At 39.5% G+C, this 22,710-nt stretch overlaps 2 protein-coding genes across 5 annotated transcripts; one reads left to right on the forward strand and one right to left on the reverse strand.

Moving 5' to 3' along the window:
• The first annotated feature begins 1,027 nt into the window (after positions 1-1,027).
• LOC104588515 (RAF-like serine/threonine-protein kinase PRAF) lies at positions 1,028-15,841 on the forward strand. 4 transcript variants are annotated; one of them, XR_016079610.1, is made up of 9 exons: positions 1,028-4,566; positions 4,651-4,844; positions 4,923-4,994; positions 5,086-5,238; positions 5,337-5,500; positions 5,619-5,766; positions 7,156-7,231; positions 14,923-15,045; positions 15,153-15,178. XR_016079610.1 is itself a non-coding variant. In XM_010246473.3 (9 exons), exons 1-9 carry the CDS (start codon positions 1,422-1,424, stop codon positions 15,542-15,544), a joined length of 4,299 nt encoding a protein of 1,432 aa, XP_010244775.1. In that variant the 5' UTR covers positions 1,028-1,421; the 3' UTR covers positions 15,545-15,841. The 4 variants fall into 4 exon arrangements, 3 of the variants coding, with proteins under 3 accessions (XP_010244775.1, XP_010244776.1, XP_010244779.1); XM_010246473.3 differs by lacking the exon at positions 7,156-7,231 and adding an exon at positions 15,333-15,841 and having other exon boundaries at positions 15,153-15,240; XM_010246474.3 differs by lacking the exon at positions 7,156-7,231 and adding an exon at positions 15,333-15,841 and having other exon boundaries at positions 4,657-4,844; positions 15,153-15,240.
• Positions 15,842-17,678: 1,837 nt separating this feature from the next.
• LOC104588516 (uncharacterized) lies at positions 17,679-18,134 on the reverse strand. Its single transcript, XM_010246479.3, has one exon. The coding sequence runs from the start codon at positions 18,132-18,134 to the stop codon at positions 17,679-17,681; it is 456 nt and encodes a 151-aa protein (XP_010244781.1).
• Positions 18,135-22,710: the final 4,576 nt, after the last annotated feature.

A 22,710-nucleotide genomic window follows, 5' to 3' on the forward strand; every position in this document is an offset into this window, starting at 1 on the left:
CTAGTCGGTTTCGGGTTGTATAAATTTATAAATCGATGGTTCGGGTCGGTTTCAGTTTTCTTGTGTGAATCGAAATTGACCAGAACCGAACCGACTTAGTTCCCACTTAACTAAAACCTAAAATATCTAAAAATATATATTCCAATATCTATATCTAAAAAATATATATTATGAAATATGTCATATATATATTTCCATAAAATATATATTCCAATATATTTGTATGTATATTTTTGTTTATATATATATATATATATATATTTCTAAAATATATATTTCAGTTTTAAATATATTTCCAGAAAACTAGGTGGCCATGGGGGGCATGGATGAACTTAGAGCTAAAACCGACCTAACCCGACTCAAACCGACCAGGTTGGTTTTGCTTAACACTGGGTCGGTTTTGAATTCTATCTCAGGTAATTCGACCAAGTCGAATCAATTGGAAAAACATCAATAAACTGACCCAACCCAACCCATAAACAGCCCTAATTTCAAACTAGTCATTTCTTATCTCAAGCAGAAGATTCCAACTCTTTGGAAGATAAGACACGTCATCAATAACTGCATCAAGCTAAAGGATGGGTTTCAAAGAGGTTTGGCGTATAAGTATATCTATCGGGAGGCAAGCCAGGCGGCTGATTGGCTGGCACACGAAGCTTTATCTGCTCCTTCAGAGTACGTTAATCTTAGTTTAGCTTCTCTTCCTTCCCCTCTTTTTTCTATTTGTATGACTGATGTTTGGGGATGTGGTACCCCATCTTGTGTAGCCCCTTTTGGTTATATAAAAAAATGGGTTATTCCAATTTCAACTGTTTGATTGGATGGAATTAAAATTTCATTTTCATTTTTGGTGAAATAATATTCTCTCATTCTCTTGTAAATACCAAACAGACTATGGGAAATCATTCCCATTCCATTTTAAAGGATTTTAATTTCTATTCCAATTCCGACGGTAAACCAAACGGACCCTAAATAGGCCATCCCAGTAGTCGATTACAGTCTACAGGGCGTAGAGAACTAGAGATTCCTCTGCTAGTCGCTAGTCGGTAAATATTTAAGGAGAAAGCAGAAGCAAAAAAGTCAGAAACACAAACAGCATCTCAGAAAGAGAGGGAAATAACAAGTTTGAGTTTCGCTTCTGGTCGTAATCAACACTCAACTCTTGAAGAGGATCCCGCGCCTGTCAGTTGCCACCTAGCTCCCTAGCTCTAACCGAAACCTCCACTCCCTAGTGCACCGACCCCATCTCTCTCTCTCTCTCTCTATCCATCTATCTTTCTCCTCTCTGTGAATGTTAATGGAAGCTGGGACTCTAGTCTTATCCAGCTAGAGTATAGAGCCTCCAAAAACCTAGGTTTCTTTCTCCATTAGGTCAAATTCTCTGCCATTAAATCATTTGTTACGTTTTCATTGGTGTGCTGATGGCAATTGATCAGAACTCTATACCGAAGGATCTCCGGCCATTGAACGTATCTCGGACGGTTGCCGAAGAGCCTCGCATTGCTGCTACTTTGGCGGCAGGGAGGAACGTCGAGGGATATTTGCCGAATTCGATTCGTGACGTTGGTAGCCCTAGGTATAGACCACAGCCGCCGCCGCCTTATTATCCGGCGACGGTTTCCGAAACCGGATATGTAGGTTTAGGGTTTGGCTATCCGGCGAATCCAGGGATGGCTTTGTTTCCTCGTCCACCTGTACCGGTTGGTAGCGGCACTGCTGTCACGAGTGCATATGCTGAATTCTCCAATGTTGGGAGCCGGGTGGGAGGTAATGCGGCGGAGCAGGCGAGTGAGGAGGGCGGGGAGGAGTCGGTTTCGGGGAAGAAAGTTAAGTTCTTGTGCAGTTTTGGAGGCAAGATTTTGCCGAGACCCAGTGATGGGATGTTGAGATATGTCGGAGGCCAGACTAGAATCATTGCTGTGAGGAAAGATGCTAGTTTTCAAGAGCTGGTGCAGAAGATGACGGACACCTACGGTCAACCTGTGCACATCAAATATCAACTCCCTGATGAGGATCTTGATGCTCTTGTATCGGTTTCTTGTCCGGAAGATCTTGAGAACATGATGGAGGAGTATGAGAAGCTCGTTGAAAACTCTTCAGATGGATCCGCGAAGCTTCGGGTGTTTCTGTTCTCTGCCTCTGAACTCGACTCGTCTGGTCTTGTGCATTTTGGTGATTTGCAGGATGGCGGGCAGAGGTATGTGGATGCTGTGAATGGAATTCGCGACGGTGTTGGGGGTGGGATTACAAGAAAAGAGAGTACAGCTAGTGCAGCGTCCACACAGAATTCTGATAGTTTGATAAGTGGGGGTGATGCCGCCGATAGTTTCGGTCCCGGTCACGGGGATGGTGGTGGGCCATTCTCCCCGGGCGTGCTATCTCCTCGAGCTGTTGCTACTTCTCAGGATGCCGCCACAAGATTGTTGTACAGCGGTCCAAATCCTGTTATTTATACTGATGCTTCCGCAGTGCCTTTGGGTCATCCTCCAGTCACGACGGTTCCACTTCAGTCTTCTAGACCGGAGTTTGAGTTACAAAGACAGATGCCTTCTATGGGGCAGCAGCATCAGGTATTGGGGTATGATTTGCAGCAACCTTCTGGAATGGAAATTCAACCCTCTGCCGCTTATGTTCATGCTTACGTCGATCCTCACCAGGAAGCCTTCAATCGTGTGGATCATCCACAACTGCCTCCCCAAATTGGCTATACAAATCCTCAGATGTTGGGTATTGCAGGGTCAGCCAGCAGGCTTGCTGATCACCCACAACAGGTCCGGGATAATGCATCTGGTGTTCCTTCTCATCAGTTTATTCCTGCAGTAAATATGACAATGGCTTCCTCATCTCCTTATGTTAATACAAAACAGAACGGAATGCAACAATTTGTGCAACCTCAGCAAACACGAGTGGAGCCTTATCCAGAAGAGAATTCAGCTAGGCATAAGGTATTTCAGGTTCCCGTTGATCAGAATTATAAAGCTTATCAGGCTCATCTACATCCTCCCCAGGCCTCAGTCCAATTGCAGGCGGGAGTTTATGGTTGGCATCAGGTACCACCTACAGATCATGTGGTGTTCTCTGAAGGTTGGGTACCTCATCAACAGGGAAGCTTTCCTGACAATGTTTTGAGACCGGACATGTGCCAAACATCGTTGCCCCATGTACATTCGGACACTTTGATACAGCAGTGCAGGAATGGCTCTGCGAGTACTGTTTCTCACTCGAATGTGGTTTTTCACAGTCTCCACTCAGAGGACAATATGAGGCCTGGGCCAACAGACAGAGCAACAGAAACTGGAATATTGGGGGAGGGCAAGGCTGAACACCAAGGAAATGGGATTCGGCCAAGAGTTGTGGGACATTTGGATCCTGAGGTGCCCACACCTCCACAAGGAATACCTCGATTTGCTCAGAATCTAGAGAGCCAACATGATAATGGGAGGATTCTAGTCCAAAAACTGGGCAACCCTGATAATCTTAAGACGTTATTTCCCTCTGGTTTGATGGGATTCCCAGGTGATTTACAGTCTTGTGGTGTAATTCCTGGTAATATCCCTCAGTCCCGCCAAGAAGATCTTCTGCAGCAGCCTTCAGTGCCACTCCAACATCAAGTTAAACAAGAAACTTTGATGAACAAACCGGCTGGTACTAATGTTCCTCCTGTGAGAGTTGTGTCTTACGAAACTTCACAACCCTTGGTTCATGAATCTGTCGCAGAATACTCTGGTAAGCTTCCTGGCCTTGTCCCAAAAGAAGACAAATCAGACTCTTGCATTTCATATGACCATCTTAGAACAATTGACACAAAAATGGAAGCAATTCATATAAGTCCACCTGAGGTTTCTGGCTACAAAGAGCAAAGTAGATTACCCTTTGATAGACCTAAAGTTGGAGGGAAGGAAATGTTTGTTACTAGTGACTTTACCAAAACTGGAATTGCTTCTGATGGGAATCATATTAAGACAATTGAAAAGCTTCCGGTTTCCTCCTTGGAGGTTGTGTACACACATAATATTCAACCTGTAGGGCTGACTCAAGTAGCACCACATCCTACAGTGGGTCATTTGGGACCACAAAGACATCTAAAGAATGGAAATCCACATGTGGCTTCTGATGAAATATGGCATGGTAAGCCTGCATTCTCAGGCATTGATTCATCCCATGCCACAGATAGGATCTCACCTGTTTGTGAATGGAAGGATGGAGCTTCATGGTTCCAGTCAGGGATGGTCCCTAATGATGCAGTATTTGGCCCTTCAAGTGGTAATGCCTCGTCTGCTTTTTCTCCACCCAGTGGGGTGGTTGGGGATAATTGGGATTGTGCTTCCTCCAACTCACTTTTCAGCAACCAGGATCCATGGAGTTTGCGACATGATTCACAATTCCCACCTCCAAGACCCGTCAAGGTGCTGACAAGCAAAGAAGCCTTAGTCAAAAGGGATGGTAGTGGACATTCAGGTGCAAAAATGCAATTTGAGGAAGCAGTTCTTCACCAGCCATCAGGGAATCTGAACAAGGATTTGGGCTCTGAACAACTTCGGTCGGCCAAAGTTGAGAAATCTTTTGGTATTTTTATAACATTATCTATCATATTCATGGTTTCTTTAGGCTGTATGCACATATTTATCATATTCCTCTTCATTGTTTAAGGTGCAGCCGATGAACATATCAAGCAGGAACTTCAGGCTGTTTCCGAAGGTGTTGGTGCTTTTGTTCTTCAGTCATCTATACCTTCTAATCCTGACTTTTCTGCCCATGAGATGAATCAATCAACTTCTGAAGCCAACAGAGACAGAGAAGTTCAAGATAATGATGGTGAAGGGCAGAATAGATCCAAAATTGAGGTGCTTAAGCTACCTCATCTTCCTTGAATTGTTTAAAGTTTAAGATCAACTTACTTGTCTTATTGTATTGTAATTCAGGACATCAAGACCAAATTACCAGATAAGACATATCTTGGTTTTCCAATTTCAGATGGAATTGGTCGCTTGCAGGTTGAAGATTTGCTGCTTTGACTCTTAACCAGTTGGACTTATTTGCTGCTTGACCAGCTTATTCATATCTGGCCCTTTTCCTTTCTGGCAGATAATCAAGAACAGTGACCTTGAAGAATTGAGAGAACTAGGTTCTGGCACCTTTGGTACTGTGTATCATGGAAAATGGAGAGGTTCTGATGTTGCCATCAAGAGAATCAATGATAGATGCTTTGCTGGGAAACCATCAGAGGAAGAACGCATGGTTTGTTTCTTGTCATTAATGCTATTTATGAATTTGTGTAATCACCTTTTTTATTGTTTTTCCGTCCTTATACTGTTGCTTCTGCATTTACTCCTCAGAGACATGATTTTTGGAATGAGGCAATCAAGCTTGCCGACTTGCACCATCCAAATGTGTTGGCTTTCTATGGTGTTGTGCTGGATGGCCCTGAGGGCTCTGTTGCAACAGTAACAGAATACATGGTTAATGGATCATTGAGAAATGCTTTGCAAAAGAGTGATAAGTGAGGCCTTATCTTTTTCCTACTTTTGGTTTTAATATATATAGTTATTACAATTCATGATGTACATGTTCTATTCTTCCATTAAATATCCCACGTTCATAATACAAATTCTTATCAGGACCCTTGACAAGCGTAAACGCCTCTTAATTGCAATGGATGTTGCCTTTGGGATGGAGTACCTGCATGCCAAGAATATTGTTCACTTTGACTTAAAGAGTGACAACCTACTTGTCAATCTTCGAGATCCTCATAGGCCAATTTGCAAGGTCAGGGGCTGTGTCTATGATTCATTTGCAACTAGTATTTTATATCGTATACATGCTTGAAATTTTTGTCCCACATTATAACTAGTTATCACATGATATGTTTTAACTTTTAACCACACCAATTTTATTGAAAGCATGCATTATAAAGACAATTTCATGAGCCTTAACTATAGCTCTTTATTGTAAAAAAGAAAAAAAACATATTAGAGAAAAAGTGAATTACAACAATTAGAGGGTGATGATAAAGTAAGAATTGCACATTGTGTACTAGTAGTAATTTAAAAGGCACACCTAGGCGCATAGGCGAGGCGCATTTTAAGGTTTGCACCCGACCCAGTCCCAGGCACACCACTTTCAAAAGGTGCGTGGCTGGTGCACCTTATGCCTTAGCCAAAGCATGCACCCTTTTTATTTTTTGTGCTTTTTGGTGTTTTTTGACTGGGACCCCCTATTTGCTAATGTTGTTCATTCATTCATTCTAATAAAGGATATTTTTAAAAGATAATTAAAATTATAAATCATTTTTTTAGGGATTAAGAATTGAAGACCCTAACATGGACTTGTTTGGGCTTGGTACAAAGGCGACTTGTAGAATTAGGAATGAATGATGTAAAATCACATTAACTATTTGAAATAATGCAAATGAAAAAAGAAATAGAGAAATTAAAGTTCACTTTGAATATGTTTTATATGTTATATTTATGTATTTGAATTTGAGCTAATAGGCTTTCTTTAAAACTTTTAGTTTAAAATTAAAGTTTATTTTTTTCATTAATACTACTATTTTTTTCTTAATTTATTTTGAGTTTTTTACACTTTTGCAATCTTTTTTTATTTTTTATTTTTTAAAAATTTTGTTCCTTGCTTCAAAAAGGCCTGTGCCTCGCCTTGCACCTTGCACCTCGGGTGCAAAATGGCCTTTGCACCCATGCTTTTAAAATACTAGGTACTAGTGTGTGAGGAGTTTCATGATGGGAAGATGGATGATTTGTTAAGAGGATGGAACAGTACTGCCAATGTGTCACTTAGAAGTCCATAGAAGATTATCAATTGGCAACCCCCTGAAGCTAGCAACTAAAAGTTAATTTTGATGTGCACTATTTAGGCAATTCTGTTGAGTCAGGTATGAATGTGTGGAAGGGGTGGTAAGGGATGAAGAAGGCAGGATTTTAATGAGCCTTTTGGGGGGTGTTGGTTTTAATCCAAGCTCTCATGCTGATGTCACAACAAAATTGAAGAAATTTACTTATAGAATTGCAAATGAAAAGCATGCATTTTGTTTTGTTTTTTTTTTTTTTTTGATCTGGCTCTATGCTTTACTTCATGATCTTTCTGTGGATATACCATCCCCAATTCCTCTCCATGCAAATAATGTTTTTTTTTTTGAAGGCCCATGCAAATAATGTTTGTGCCATCAAGATTGCCTCTAATCTGGTCTTCCATAAGCGTACCAAACACATAAGAGGTAAATTGCCACTTCATCAGAGACCAATTTCTTGCTGGGCACATACCTCTTCTTTATATGTCCTCTAATCTTCAGCTGGCTGACCTTTTCAGTGAGGCTATGACTCAGACTCGTCATCAATTCCTAGTTGACAAATTGATGCTTATCTTTGAACATCAATTTGAGGGGGGGGGGTAGAGATCGTATATCATAAGCTTGGGAGTATGGCTATATCTTGTATTATAAGCATTGTATCATATGTAATGTGTTTTCTCTCTTTTCTTTTTTTGTTACTTATGAAGGGTAGGTTTGTCCTTTCAACTTCTTGTAACATTTTAATATAAATTCAACTCTTTCTTGGGCATGGGTGACTAAGAACACACCCTTAAACCCTATTCTTGTCTCATTTGAATGGTCCTAACATTTACAACCTTCCACCAAAGCCCTAGCTCCCAATATACCTGAAAGTTCATTCCCCTGTTTTTTCACTCTTGTTCTCTTTCTTGGAGCCCAAGATGACTTTCTATGCAAGGGACAAGTCTATTTATATGAGAAAACCTCTAATTGGAATGGTCCCCACAAATAGTCAAGAAACTAATCTCACGCCTCCTACGAGATCACACTTGCGAGTCCAATGAGATTAGCGATCTCGAGATCTAGTGATTAAAAGGCGCGCCCCAGCCTCGCCTAGACACACAAGTGAGGTGCATTTTAGGGTATGCACCTCACCTAGGTCCTAGGTGCAGCACTTTCAAAAGGTGCTCACCTGGTGTGCCTAGGCTTGCACCCTGTGCTTCAACCCAGGCGCACATCTTTTGAAAATGTGTATTTTTCTATTTTTTTCATATTTGCTAATGTTGCTCATTCATTCACCCTAATAAAAGATATTTTTAAAAGGCATTTAACATTTTATAGTGATTCAGAATTTTAGACCCTGATATCTACATGTTTGGGCTTGCCTTGAGGGGCTTGGTAGAAAAGGTGGCTTCTAGAATCAGGAATGCATAATGTTTAACATCACATTAGCTATTTGAAGTAATGCAATTGGGAAAATATTAAAGAGATTAAGAGTTTACATGCTTGAATATGTTTCATATGTTATGCTTGATTTTATTTTGAATTTTCATTATGTTTTACATGTAATGTTTATGTATTTTAATTTGAGATAATAAGTTTTTTAAACATTTATTTTAAAATTTAAGTTTATATTATAATTAATATTGTGTTTAATATCTTAATATTTTGTTTTTTTCGAAATTTTTAGCTTTTTTTATTGAAATTGCTTCTTTTTTGAATTTTCGTTCCTTGCTTAAAAAAGGCACACACCTTGCCTTGTGCCTTAGGCACAAAATGGCCTTTGCACTTTTTTTGCGCCTTGCACTTTTAAAACACTAGCAAGATCAACTTGCGATACCAAGCTACCACAAGTCTAGAGCCACAAGATCCAGATGAGTCATGAATTGGATAAGCCACGATGGGCTATGTTGTGATATCAACCCATTCTATGAGATCTAGCTACTTGTGAGTCTGGATACTAGCGATATCCACTTGTCTCTGCTCTGGAAGTACATACACCCTTGGGGGTGGTCAATACTGGGGCTACATGCTTGAGTTGTAACTAGAATCCAAGGTACCAACACAAAACTCCCAAACTTGAGCCAGTATTGGAAGGGGTTGCAAAAGTCCCGCTAGAGATCTAATATTGTACTTGTATTGTTGACAAATGACACATTTGACAACGTAGTTTTGGATAGATTCCCGCATTCCCATCAAAGTTCAATTTAGTGATACCACCAGCCAAATTCTCCCATTGAATTGTCACAAGTAATCTTCTTGATGATGAAGAATCAGTCACTGATTTCTAGTTTCTTAGTATATCATCGGTTGTGAACAAGCTGAATTTCTCTTTTGTTTTGACCTAGTGATGACAAAATTTTCTCTCAACCCTTTAATTGTAGAGAGGATGGACCGAATGGCCCATAACCCATAGACCACAACTGTTTTTATTTCTTTATGTTTCTGTTCTATTTTTTTTGTTAATGGGCCTGTTAAACCTTTTTTATTCTTGTTTAATTAGTTAGCTGCCCAATTAAAGGTCTAGTAATTTCAGAAAATTAGTAATTATTTCTTAGTGAAAAGATTAGGGAAGGAGGAGCTGTACGAACAACTCTTCTCCTCAACCCTCTCACAGCCGAATTCTTCTCCTTCTTCTTCTTGCTGCTGATATCTACTTTGTATTTCACAACTTTTTAATCAGTTCTCTCACTCTTTTGGGACTGTTTTTCTTCTTGGTATCAGAGCAGGCCCCTTTTTCTTCCTTCTTTTTCTTTTTTTTTTTCCCATACAGTGTGTATGGAGAGATGAATCGAATGAGTGATTGAAGAAGGTATTCAGCCCAGGTGGTAGTGGTTTTTTGGAGAAAAGGAAGATGTCTTGTTCATTGTTTTGACAGTCTTTGGAGATTTTGCCCCAAAACCCTAATCAACTGGAGAGTTTTGATTGCGGGTCCCACAGGGAGCTTCACCTTGGCGCTCAGTGACTGAAGGGGTCCCCTTTCTTTACCTTGAAGATCGAATCCAAGCCTTGTGGAGTTCTGTGAAGCCTACAGGGAGTGGCTGCAATTTTCTTATTTCTCCCGGGTTCCGGGTGAGGCGCAGCTGGCAGATAAGGTTTTATAAAGGCTGGTACTTGGTGTCTGTCTTTTCCTGTCTTCCTTATTTATCATTTGAAGTTGTTTTTGGAGTCCATAGATAAGGTTTCATCTTTTGAGTACAAGTCTCTGCTACGTTACAAACCTCCTTGGCAGTCCATAGAAATAGACTACTACTAATTTTTGGGAGCATGGAGTTTAATCAAGACATCGCAACAATATCTCTTATCCCTCTTTTTTTTTGAAAGATTGATCATCTTCACTAGCATATTATGACCATTCTAGATATTATTGCCATCAAGTTTAACCGTGGTGATTCATTTCCCAGGCTGATCACCCATGCAAAATGTCCATAGGAATAGTACGGCCACCATTGCTCGTTATCATTAGAAACTCCACTTGTCATAGACATGATGAAGGGGAAAAACCCAGCAACCACACTACTAAATAACATAGTTTTCAAGGCGCCAAGGCGAGGCTAGGCGACAGGGGGGCGCCTTGTTGCCTAGTAGCCTAGGCAATGGATTTTTTTATGTAGAAAACATAGATCCTAGGGTAGTTCCCTAGGTACCTTAATCATATTTCCTTAATAATTATTCATAAGACAAGTATAGAGTTCATGTTAAAGTATAGAAAATCAGCATATTAATGAGAAGAAAAAGAAGAAGGAAAAGAAAAATAAAAAAATATAGGGGCTGAACCCTTATTTTTGTTATAGGAAAAGAAAAAAAGTAAAAGTAGTAGTAGTAGTAGAATATTGTAGTTTAATAGTGCCTATTTTATAATTATGTACAAAACTGCTTGATGATTAGGCGAGGCGAGCCTCAGAAGGGCACCTTGTTGCCTTGACAACTATGCTAAATGATAGAGGCAAATTAGTACTCCTATCTCAATGCTTGACTATACATGGTCAGAACCACTTGCAAGAAACAATGGCTTATTGGGGATTGGGATGAAGGCCATAAAACTGTCATTTTTAGCAACTGCAGACTTGCCATAGGTCCAAAAAGGATCGACTGGAAACACACTACACTGCACACGGTCCAATGAGAACACTTCTAGTGTTGGGTGGTAAAACTGGTCCCCTCCTATACATTAGGTGAAAATAAACTTTGATGGGTGCTCTGTTAATAACCTAGGTCCTTCTGGAGTTGGGTGTTTTTAGAGATGAGGAAGGAAGAGTGCTGAACCTATTCTCAGGCCCAATTGGGGTAGGAGATTCTCTAAGGGCAGAAGTGTTGGCTTTACTCCAAGGCCAAAGATTGGCTAAACATTGGGGACTGTGACAGTTAGAAGTAGAAGGAGACTCCAAGTTGGTAATAGGATGGATGCAAACAAGAAGCTTGGTACTTGGTCGTTCGGGCAACACTTAATGGAAATTATGTGTTTAACAAGGGAGCTTAGGTGCAGTTCAGGTGGACTAGAAGAACATCAAATGGAATGGCAGATGTTTTAGCAAAACAAGGAGTAAATAGGAAGGCTTTGTTCTGGTCTGTTTTGTAAGAATCTTTCTTGAGGTTTTTTTTATCAGTAAAAATCTTTCATTAATAACAGAGAGATTAAGATACAATAGCTAAAGATTGCATAGGAAATTGCAATCTCCAGCAATCAGTTACAATTCTGCCCATTACAATGAAGATCTATTTGCCCCTTGTTTTGCTAGGGTATCCGCCATTCCATTTGCATCCCTTTTAACCCAACCAAACTGAGAGTTGAACTTCCTTGCAAGTGTGTCAATTTCTCTGAAAATAAACTTGAGCTTCCAAGGTGCTGATGTGATGTTTTTGGCCCAAGAGATGACCAATAGAGTCTCCTTCAATTTCTAAGTCTGTTGTTTCTATCTGCTCAGCCATCTTCAGACCTTGAAGTAGGGCTAGAGATTGAGCCTGTATTGAGTCACCATAACCTATTGGTCCAGAGCAGAGTGCCACCACCACACCCAGATAATTTCTGAACACACCCCCTATGCCTGCCCTTCCAGGGTTGCCAAGAGAACTCCCATCGAAATTCAGTTTTAGTTTGTTCCGTGCTGGTGGCTTCCATTCCATGCTTACAAGAACTTTGGGCACATCTGTTTGTGCTATTTCAGCCCAATTCCTTAGTATCTCATTTGTGGAGTAGTTTCTAAATATCTCCATGGTCTTCACCCAATCTTTCTTGAGGTTTCACCATCCTTCTTTGGGTGGTGACAATTGTACTTCGTATAGGAGCAGAAAAAGACTACCATTTCTACTTAAATATTCCACCAAATCTATCCAAACCAGATTCTTTGATCTGGAATTACGATTGGATCAAACTTTTAACAGCCTCAAATGAGTCAAACCCCAGCAACCATGCTCCTAAATAATAGAGGCAATGCTAGTACTCCTTTTTCAATGCTCAACTATACATGGTCAGAACCACTTCCAAGAAACAATGTCTTCTAAGGGCGAAGCCCATCAAAACATCATTGCTAGCAACTGCAGACTTGCCACAAGGTCCAAAAAGCATTGACTGGTCACACACTACACTGCACACAACCTAAGGAGAACACTCTAAGTCTGATGTTGGGTGGTAAAAAAGGGGCAGAAAAACAATACCATTCCTTAAATATTCCACAAAATCAGTCCAAACCAGATTCATTAGATCTGGAATTATGATTTGGTCAAACTTTTAACTTTTAAACAGCCTCAAATGAGTCAAACCCCAACAAACTTCTCAGTCAAACTGCCAAACTGAAAACCTTGAACCCAAGAAATTATACTTAAAAACATCTTGAAAAAATGTAACCTCGAGCCCAAGAAACAAATATCTTTTGTCAAACTGTAAGATCCATTTGAATCCAAGTTTCTCCATCCATGCAGATGCTGGCATCGCCATGATGCTATGATGACATTAGGAAGGCACTGTTTGACATATGTTTCTAGGTGGAAGGCTCTAATGCTAAATTGTTATAAAACCTTGGCATTCAATTGTGGGATAGGCAATTTTACCCATTCCCTTTTTCTTACATTCAAAGAAACATCACTAATGGTAATTATAATAATGCCCCCTGCTATTATGCTTCACACTCCTGCACTAAAAGTCTGTGTTGTCAAAGACTCAAAGCATTGGGCAGTCCTCGACTATAGATCAACCAACTATTTTCAGGAAAAGGCAGAAAAATGAAATAAGCCAGAGAAAATAGAGAAGAAATAACAATTAGGGGGTAAACCATTCAATCCCCCTTACTTTTTATTCAAAGAAATATCACTGTTAGTATATACTAAAAATCAGCATTCTCAATGTATCAACCAGTCCTTGATTAGATTAACTAACTAATTAATTGAGAAGTATCCCAATGCTTCACTAACTAGTTGGTCAATAATCATGTCAGAGGGACCAGTTGCTGATACTTATGATGTGTCATTGTAAGGTAATTACAATGTTGCCCTTTGCTATTTCACATACCTCTAAAAGTCAAAGCATTGACTACATCAACTAGTTAGAGAAGGCAGAAGGAATGATGGAACAAGAGAGAAGGAGAGCAATTCAGGGTTCAATGGTGGGATTAGACTATTTAACCTATTCCTAGGGGTGTTCATTTGTAGCCTGGCCTGGAAATTTCTGGGATTGGCCTGTGTTTTGTGTCGAGGTCCAGCCCAGACCATATGTATGTGTGCATGTGTGTGTGTGTTATTTTGTAATATATAAATATTATAATAGGATACTATAATAGGATATTATATAAAATATTGGGAATATTACAGGGAGGCACCCTGTACTTAAGGGGCTAGCAACACTTAAGGGCCTCAACTTTCACTTACAACAAACCTGTACTTAAGAGGCACCCTGTTATTTCAGAAATCAACACTCAAGTACAGCCGTTGGCACTCCGTTAGTTATCTGGAGCACATGATGTCATGTGTGTTTTGAAATGATCTGTACGTTAACCATGTCCATTTCTATCATTTTGCAATTTTATTCTCTCAAGTCTCAACTACTCAAGTCGTGAATGGGCATTTTGGTAAGTTTACCAGTCACCATTAACATCGTTTAATCGACTTGGACTTGAGTGTTGATTTTTGAAACTACAAGGTACTCCATTGTCACAAGTGAAAGCTGAGGTCCTTAAGTGTCACTACCCCAAAGTACAGGGTACCTTTCTATAATTTTCTCTAAAATATATTGAGCACCCATTGTTTGATGACGAATGCACTAAATGGAATGGTGAAACAGGATTCATGTAGCAGACTCCATATAGTTGGGACAATGCTTAGATGATGATGATGATTTGAAGTCATAGGCCCAGAAACCCTGGCCCAGCCCATTTTATTTAAAGAAGCATCACCAATGGTATAATTAAAATAATGCCCCACCAAAAATCTGCATTATCAGGGCATTGACTAGCCATCAACTAGATCAACTAACTGGTTAATTGACAGCGAGACCGACTGCTTCACCAACTAATCAGTCAATACTCACAATGTGATTATTTGGGATGACTAAGCATTTTCTAGGTTGACTAGTCAATTCAACCCATAATATTGTTTTAAACTTGTGCATGGGTTTATCTATAATTATTTAAAATAGTTGTATATGCTTTTTATTTGGTCCATTCATGCTAGTTGCTTTAAGCATTTGAAATTGTTCATGTTGATAGTTTATAAATGGAAATAAAGCATATAATAAAAGAAGACGGTGAAGTTCTCTTAAGATTCTTTCCTATCTGTGGTGTATTGCTATGGAGTTGCCTCAAATAAAGGATTTCTTTTAATAATAGCATGCTAATATTGGATGAAATACTTTGAGCTACTTTATTTCTGATAGAAAAATATCTGGCACCATATAAGAGTTTTGGTTTACAAGGTTTTTAAATTAAATCTTCAAATCTAGTTCTCTTCACCACCAAAAAGATAATAAAAACTTCTCTCTCATGTAATGCTCCAATTTTGGACAAAGGACCTAGTAAATAGCATGATATTAAGCCAGATGATCTGAGCTCTTTTATTTCTGGACTCTATGAAACAAGTATCTGACCCCATGATGAGTTTGTTGTTGATTATAAAATGATTGAAAATATCACATCTTGTTCTGATGCCAGGTTGGTGATTTGGGTCTCTCAAAAGTGAAATGTCAGACCCTTATCTCAGGTGGTGTTCGGGGAACACTACCATGGATGGCACCGGAGCTTCTAAATGGCAGCAGCAATCTGGTCTCTGAGAAGGTATTTTCTGATGCTCCTATTTCTGAGTTGGCCATCAATAAGACACCTTTATGCTTAAGACTTTGGACAGTATGTTTGTATTTTGATATTTATTGGTGTAACCATAGGTTGATGTGTTCTCCTTTGGCATTGTAATGTGGGAACTTCTTACTGGAGAAGAGCCATATGCAGATTTGCACTATGGAGCAATCATTGGTAATGTTTAAAGTTTAAACTGCACCTACTGCTCCCCTCAATTGTAGTTAAAGATTTATTACTTCTAATTTTCATGCTTTCAACACAAATAGGCGGTATCGTGAGCAACACCTTGAGGCCTCCGGTGCCAGAAACTTGTGATCCAGAGTGGAGATCACTGATGGAGAGATGCTGGTCATCAGACCCATCAGAGAGACCAAGCTTCACAGAGATTGCAAATCAATTACGGTCTATGGCAGCAAATCTTCCTCCGAAAGGACAAGCCCAACAACTCTCCCCTACACAACCACAGACACAAAAATGATTTCCAGAAAGCATATTCTTACAGTATTCTCATTTCCTTTGTTCTTTTATGTCATTGTACTTTTCTTACAGTTGAAGAGCTATCCACCTTGCACAAAGGTTACAGGTTAGGTGGACCGATTTTGAATAGATATTGTAGTTCTCAAATGTTTGCACCTACGGTTTATTTGATATCATATGTATAAAATAGTGTGTACATGACCTTGTTATTTTGTCCCTTAGCAGAAAATCTCACTCTTAGACACATGAAAAGTTCCATCACAAATAGTGCCATACTTGGACTAAATGTGCCTTTTAAATGCGTGTGTAACTATTTAGTACCAGTTGATCACCCAGTCTTGTTTACTTTTGCACACTCATGACACATTCTTAGCAGAGCAAAATCTTTAATGCCCTTCCAATGGTGTGATTCCTATAATGAAGGGTCCATGCAAGGCTTCAACTTCGAAGTATCGAGTTTTATTTATTTATTATTTGGTAAGGAGAAAGATAACAGACATGCTAACACAGCCTAGCAAAAGCACAACCCATGCAATCTGAAAGAGTGATATAGTTCAGCTACCATGGAACGTTGTATTAAGGCTTAGTTTGAAAAGAGTACAAATATGTCCGGTGCAAAACCTTGTATTCTGTATCACTAAACGAGTCTGGATCTCCTATCCACAGAAACTCTGCCCATGTCTACCCACATAACATCGCAGCTACACATGGTGAACATCTCATCCTCTAAAATGGTATTATATAGGAAGAGATATTCTCAATTCACCGGGGTAGTGTGCTATGAGTAGACGTGGGCAGAGTTCTTGTGGGTAGGTGATCCGGAGTCTCACTAAACCTATATTTGTATTTGTACTCTTCAAACTGAGCCTAATTTGAGGTTACCGGCACACAACAGTTTCAGTGATGTATTGACTATTGATCGTTTGAAGTTGATATCCATGATTGTCTTTAAGGTCCGTTTGGTTCACAGTTGGGATCGGAATGGTTTATTCCTTTCACCTATTTGGTTCAAACTGGAATTGAAACCTCGGAATCAGAATTGGATGGGGAATGGATTCTCGTTCCTAGGGGAGGGGGGAGGGAGTGGAATGGGAGAATGCTATTTCACCAGAATGGGAATGAAATTGGAACGGTCCCATAAAGCAAACGGATCCTTAATTTTCTCACCATTTTCAAATGTTTCTTGCGTGTATACCTTATGGTTATTTTAAAGTCATAAACATTATAAGGTTTTGTTCGTCTTCCTCCTTTGCCTCTGTATATATTTTTCCGGCTAAGTACAGGAAATCCTCACCATGTCCTAGAAAGCTAACCGCTTTGACGGCGCAGGCGCCCAACACTCCTTTTCGCTGGACTGCTCTGCTATGCAGTTTGTTTCCCGACGAAACCTTGTCGGAGAACCTGGTCGTTGCTCCCCTTTCCTATAGAAGTTTTGGCAGAGATTGAACTGCGTTTAAGGCAGGCAATCCGGCGGTTTGATTTTGGATGGTATTGGATTCGCCTTATCCTTTCTGACGACGTCTCAAAGTGCAGTTGCGGCAGAGGACTCGGACGAGTTCTTGGGGAAGAATACAATCGCATTGTTAAAGAGGAGAAGATCACGAAAGAACTTCCAGTTGCAACCAGAGTATCGTCCTTCCAACCTCGATCTCACTGTTTCAAGATCAAGATGTTGTCGGACCAAGCTTCTGTACCTGCTCGTAGTCTTTTTTGCGTCAATACAGAGGAGAGGAGGATGACGATTGTCTGCCCTTTATTGATATTTTTCTAAAAAAGCTATTCTATTTTAGGTGCCCTTATATGCAAGAAACCCTATAAAAAAAAAGCAGCAGTGGCACCTATATCAAGTAAAGAATAAAGAATGTGTGTTTCTGTACATACACGATAATCTGAATGAAGTAAATCAGAAAGCATCAACTAGAAGATTGGAGAACAGAATCACAAAAAGCTTGACAGCACATCTACAGGGTGAGGATAAAGCGTGGACCGCTGGTACTATTTCGTCAAATTCAGTTGTATGAAAAATGAAAGCAGTTCAAATATGCTGAATGAATTTATGGTACAAGGGGGGCTCCATTGATGACAAGCTTTCTGCTGCAATTGCCTCTCTTTAGAGATGAATATTTGCTCATCAATTAACCATCGAATGGAAATCGAGCTCCATTGCTGGTCTCGGCGTTGTTCGCAGACACCCCAGTTGGGTTGGCAAACCGCATTGAGAAGTCAAGGTGTTCATCTTCGTTTTCGAAGTTAAGAGCATAACTGTAGGAATCATACTGAAACATGGTCCTCCGTTTTCTGTGCCCACTAAACCTTCGAATGAAGTTCTTCCACTTTGGTCCAGCCAGTAACTCTGTCATCTCCTTCACTGCCTTCACCGTCTTCATCCACCAGCTCTCTGTGTTCTCTCCTTGCTGCTGCCGCTGCAACAGATAACTACTTTCAGCTTTGTTAGACCGTCTCCATCTAAAGCAGAGGCGGAAGCAGGCACACCCACCGGACCCAAAGTACTCATAATCTTCCACCTCTTGTTCTTCTTTCGATTCTGGAGCTATGCTGCCAAAATCTGGTTTCCCATGAGCTGTGGCCATCGTGAGGGAGGGAATTAAGAAGTTGTTTAGTTATGGAGAGATGAAGAGAGAAGGGGAGGATGGAGGGAGATGGAATATGCCATTACCATCATCATATATAACAGGAGTAAAGAAAGAGAGAACTCCATTACAAGGAGGATACTGCGTTTATAAAATCTTGTGGGTCCGAGACATGAACACTATTAGGTCGGCATGGTTGATTAGAATTTCTAACGCGGTTTCTTTCATTTGAAGACTGGAAAGCCAAAGTAGCAAGGAGAATCATATCATGGTGGTTTCAACTTTTTTTTTTCTATAATCCTCCTTCCTGGAAGCAAGTCTACTCTTTCCTGATGGGAGAAATGTAATAGGAATTGGTCGTGTAGGGCTGACGCGGCTGTATTAGTATTACAAGTCAGAATCCTTAGAGAAGCCTCCTTTTACACGTAAATTCGGATTAGATAGCATCCTTTACACGTACACGTAAGTTGAAATGGCTGTCACCCTCACAGGTCACACCCTCACTCACATCTTTGAAACGAAAGGATTGAAGATATTTATTTTCCTTTTTCTAAGGCCTGTTGGTTGGACCACAGAGGGATGGTTGCAGGACGGCTTTCAAATGGAGGAATCTATGGCCAATCTGGACCGTCTGTTTTGACAGTTGGGACCTTTCATAGCCCACATCAGCCAATCTGAGCTGTCTGTTTTGACAGTTGGACGGTCTGCTTTGGCTGCTTTCTGAATATTTTAAATATTTAGATGGTTCCCACAAAGAAGGACTAGAAGATGGGAAAGGGACAATTTTTGGGCCTCTTTTGACTCCCATTTCCAAGTAAGTCCCAACCATGTTGCCACATGAGATAGGTCCCTTGAGTTTTTAATTAAATATTCATTAGTTACATAGTTTTTTTAATTATATGATAATGGAAGAAATTCCATTTTCTGGTATCTGGATTGGCCCAGATACGAGCTCTTCCACTCCTCTAATAGAAGCTTCACGGAGGATGATATTTCTGTTAGGTTGTGTCTGGTTTGATAGGAAATAAGAGAGAAACACAAAGTTGAAGGGAAGTTGTTCAGAACTTTTGTGGAACTTTAATCTCAAGTTTCTTCTCCAAAAAATTGCGAAAAAAAATAATGTGGTGGTTGAGTTCATTGTTGTAAGATTGATTGTGGAAATCCAAACTCACCTGATGCTTAAGCAGCAAATAACCCACTGTTTACAGTAACTAGATTAATGATTTTTGTGCTTTTCCTTATGACAAAATAGTTGGGTAAGAGTAGAGAGAGCGAGAGAGAGTTTTGGGCTTGCCACTTGGCCCTTTGGAATTCAAGCAAGGTATCAGCAATAAAAGAAAACATTTGAAAGAGATCCACAATAGAAGACTATCCGCCAGGATCTTCAATCCTTTATTCAATAATTATTCTACTTTCATTCTTTGTTAAGAAATTCATACAAGATGTTTCTGCAGTCAAACCTTTGTTTATGGGCTTTGGTCGTTTGAGAGTCGGGAATTTTCTTTTTTCTTACTACCTTGAGTTTTTAATTTTCATACGTTATATTTGTTTAGATATGATACAACGGCACAACCTGAGGTGAGGAACCTGACCCAAATTAGGCCCAACTAAGGTTGGGCTTTGGCATCGGTTGAGCTTGGGGTTTTGGGCTTTAGTCTAATTGGGCAATAGGAATCAGGCCTAACAACAATCCAGAGTATGGGCATTTGTGGCCTCAAATAGCCTAACCCCTCCAAGTGGAGCTTGAGATAGCCCAACCATTTAGGCTAAGCCTCTGCCTGAGGGACTAACTCTTATGGTATTGCCTGGTTTGGCCCTGAACCTGGCCTTACTTGCCCAAGCTGCACTTTTTATAGTTTATGGACCCTATTTTTCTCATTTGAGGAAACGAAACAGGGAAGAGGTGTCCCCTCTGGATTAGCTGCATATTTCCTCACCCTGTCCATGTTAGCCTAGTATTTTCTTGTATTGAAATTTTCTCCAAGTTAAACAAGTAGTCTATGGTTTTGTGTCTCAATTTGAAAAAGGATAGTAGGTTTCATGGTTTGGTCATTTAGTGAGTTTTCATGAACAATAGGGATGGCAACTAGGCAGGTTCTAGGAGGGTTTTGTAAATTCTAAACCTATTTGCCTCCTTAGACACCTCAACCCATACCCTCTCCAAAACCTATAGCGTGTTGGATTTTAGAATCTAAACCCTCTCCAGGAATAAAAGTGGAAAACCCTCCCCGCATTTGAGGGTGGGGCAAATTGGGTTGGTGGGTTGGGTCGAGAATCCACATCTAATTTGCTTTTGTGTATAGAAATAAACAAGTAAAATATTACAAACAAACATCAAAATTTTCAATTATTTGATTAAAACATGGGAAAAACACATAAACTATCAATCATCCTTTACATAAAATTCAAAATAGTATTAAACTCAACACTTGATACACAAGTTCATACTGCCTTCCAACAATATGCGGGGGTTGCGATGGTTGGGTTTAGCCTAATACTGTACCATACCATACTATATCCATATCTGTGTAGGTTGTAAAATCCAAAAAACCATCATGGCCCCAAAATCCAGTTTTTAAGCAAAAAAAAAAAAATGCGCCACTAAGACAAGTATCCACTAGGTAGGGTAGAAATTGCCATCCTAGCAAACAACTTAAGAATCTTTCACATAGAAAATTAATTTGGAGCAGAGGCTGCGTTTGATTGCATGCAATTTTATATGCACTAATAATCTAATACAAATGCATGGAAGTGCAAATGAAAAGAATGCAAATTCTAGTTTTTTTTTTTTTTTTTTTGGGGGGGGGTGGGGTTAGTTTTTCCATTGTTTTTAAAAATGAATTGGTGAGCGAACCGGTCAGGGGTCCGGTTACCGGTTCGAACGGTCTGACCGTTTGACCCGAACGGCTGGCCCATTCTGACAAAAAAATAAAAAAAAATTAAAAAATTGGAAAACGGTTCGAACCGTTCGAACGGTTAACCGGCCGATTCAGGGGTTTGCTGACCAAAATCAATGGTTTTGAGGAAAAAAACGGTTTTAGAGGAAAACGGAACCAATGAGATGATCGATTCCCAGTTTTTCCGGTCCAACCATCTGGGCTGGTCCGGTTTTGAAAACAGTGGTTTATTCTGCTTCAGGTCTTAAAATTTGAAACAAAATTACATCAGAATATGCACCCAAACCATTTGTACTATTATAGTTTTGAATCAGTGCAAATTTGCACTGCAACCAAAGGCAGCCTAAACACGGGTTCACAAATTACTATTAATACAATTCTGACCTCCAAAATTTGCCACGTGTTAAACGTTATAACTTTGAACAGCTCATATTAGTTACAGAAGCCATCAATACAAGCCGGGGTACATGACTGATACGGATGGCCATAAAATTGAATATGTGGGATTGCGTACGTTTGGTTTCGTGGGTGTTTTCTGACAGGTGATTTTTTAGATAAATGTTTATCTAAAAAACGCTACTTTAAACGTTTTTATTTTTTCTATTTGGTTGGGTGTTTTATGAGTGTTTCAAGTAATATCCTATAAAGTTGCCTTCCACTTCAAATAAAGTCTGTTAAATTAGCATTTCATTTCAAGAAATGCTTAAGCATTGGGGGAAACATGAATTTGACATTTCTCCAAATGTCCCATGCATACAAATTAAAATATTTCAGTTTTCTATCATTTATTTGATAAATCGTAAAATCAAATAATGGTTTTATATACAATAAACACCAATGCCTATGTATCGCTATATAGTGACATTTTTAATCTTTTATATATATATGACCAACTGTACCTGAATCAGCCACAGAACCTTTCTCTGAAACAAATAGGTGGGTTTGCCCAAAAACCCTCTCTACTAACTAACCTGTTTAGAAAACCCTTTTTCCTTTAAAAATTGATCAAATCAGATGCGATGCATCTTACCACCTAGTCTCAGTTTGGAAAGAATATAAATATAAATATGTACAGTATAAAACCTTGTATTTTATATTGCTAATTCTTATAATTTCACTATATGGATTTGTATTTGTATTCTTTCAAAAACTCAGCCCTAGATTTTAAACTGATCTCGGCTCCAATTATTCTATGATCTGTGATTTTAGACTGCTGAACTTTTGACCTATTGGTCTGGTTTCTGATTTTTTTTTTCAGAAATTTCTCTATTTTTTTTTATTATATTATGGTTTGACCCATTTACCCAGATGTTTGAACCGGAGACCCATCTTCCCTCTAAATCAGGTTTAATAAAACACTGATGAAATTAATTTTTTAATCTATACCCTTAACAGATAAAAATAAAACAAGATGATGATAAACAATCCATTCCCACATTGAGCATTACCAAAAAAAGAAAACAAAACAAAGCTCGCATAGAATCTAAATCTAGGATGAACCAATCTCTCTCACTCTCTCACTCTCTCTCTCTCTCTCTCTCTCTATAATCTGTAGCTCTGCTGCAGTGCAGAGAGAAAAGGCTGAAAGCTGAATGTGCACTGTGATTTGCCTTTTACGAAAAGTCTGTAATAATGTTTCACTGCCACTCACGTACGTAAATGATTAACGCAGTGTCTAA

Source organism: Nelumbo nucifera, chromosome 8 (assembly GCF_055504915.1).
Source record: "Nelumbo nucifera cultivar China Antique chromosome 8, China Antique-T2T, whole genome shotgun sequence".
Classification (NCBI taxonomy): domain Eukaryota; kingdom Viridiplantae; phylum Streptophyta; class Magnoliopsida; order Proteales; family Nelumbonaceae; genus Nelumbo; species Nelumbo nucifera.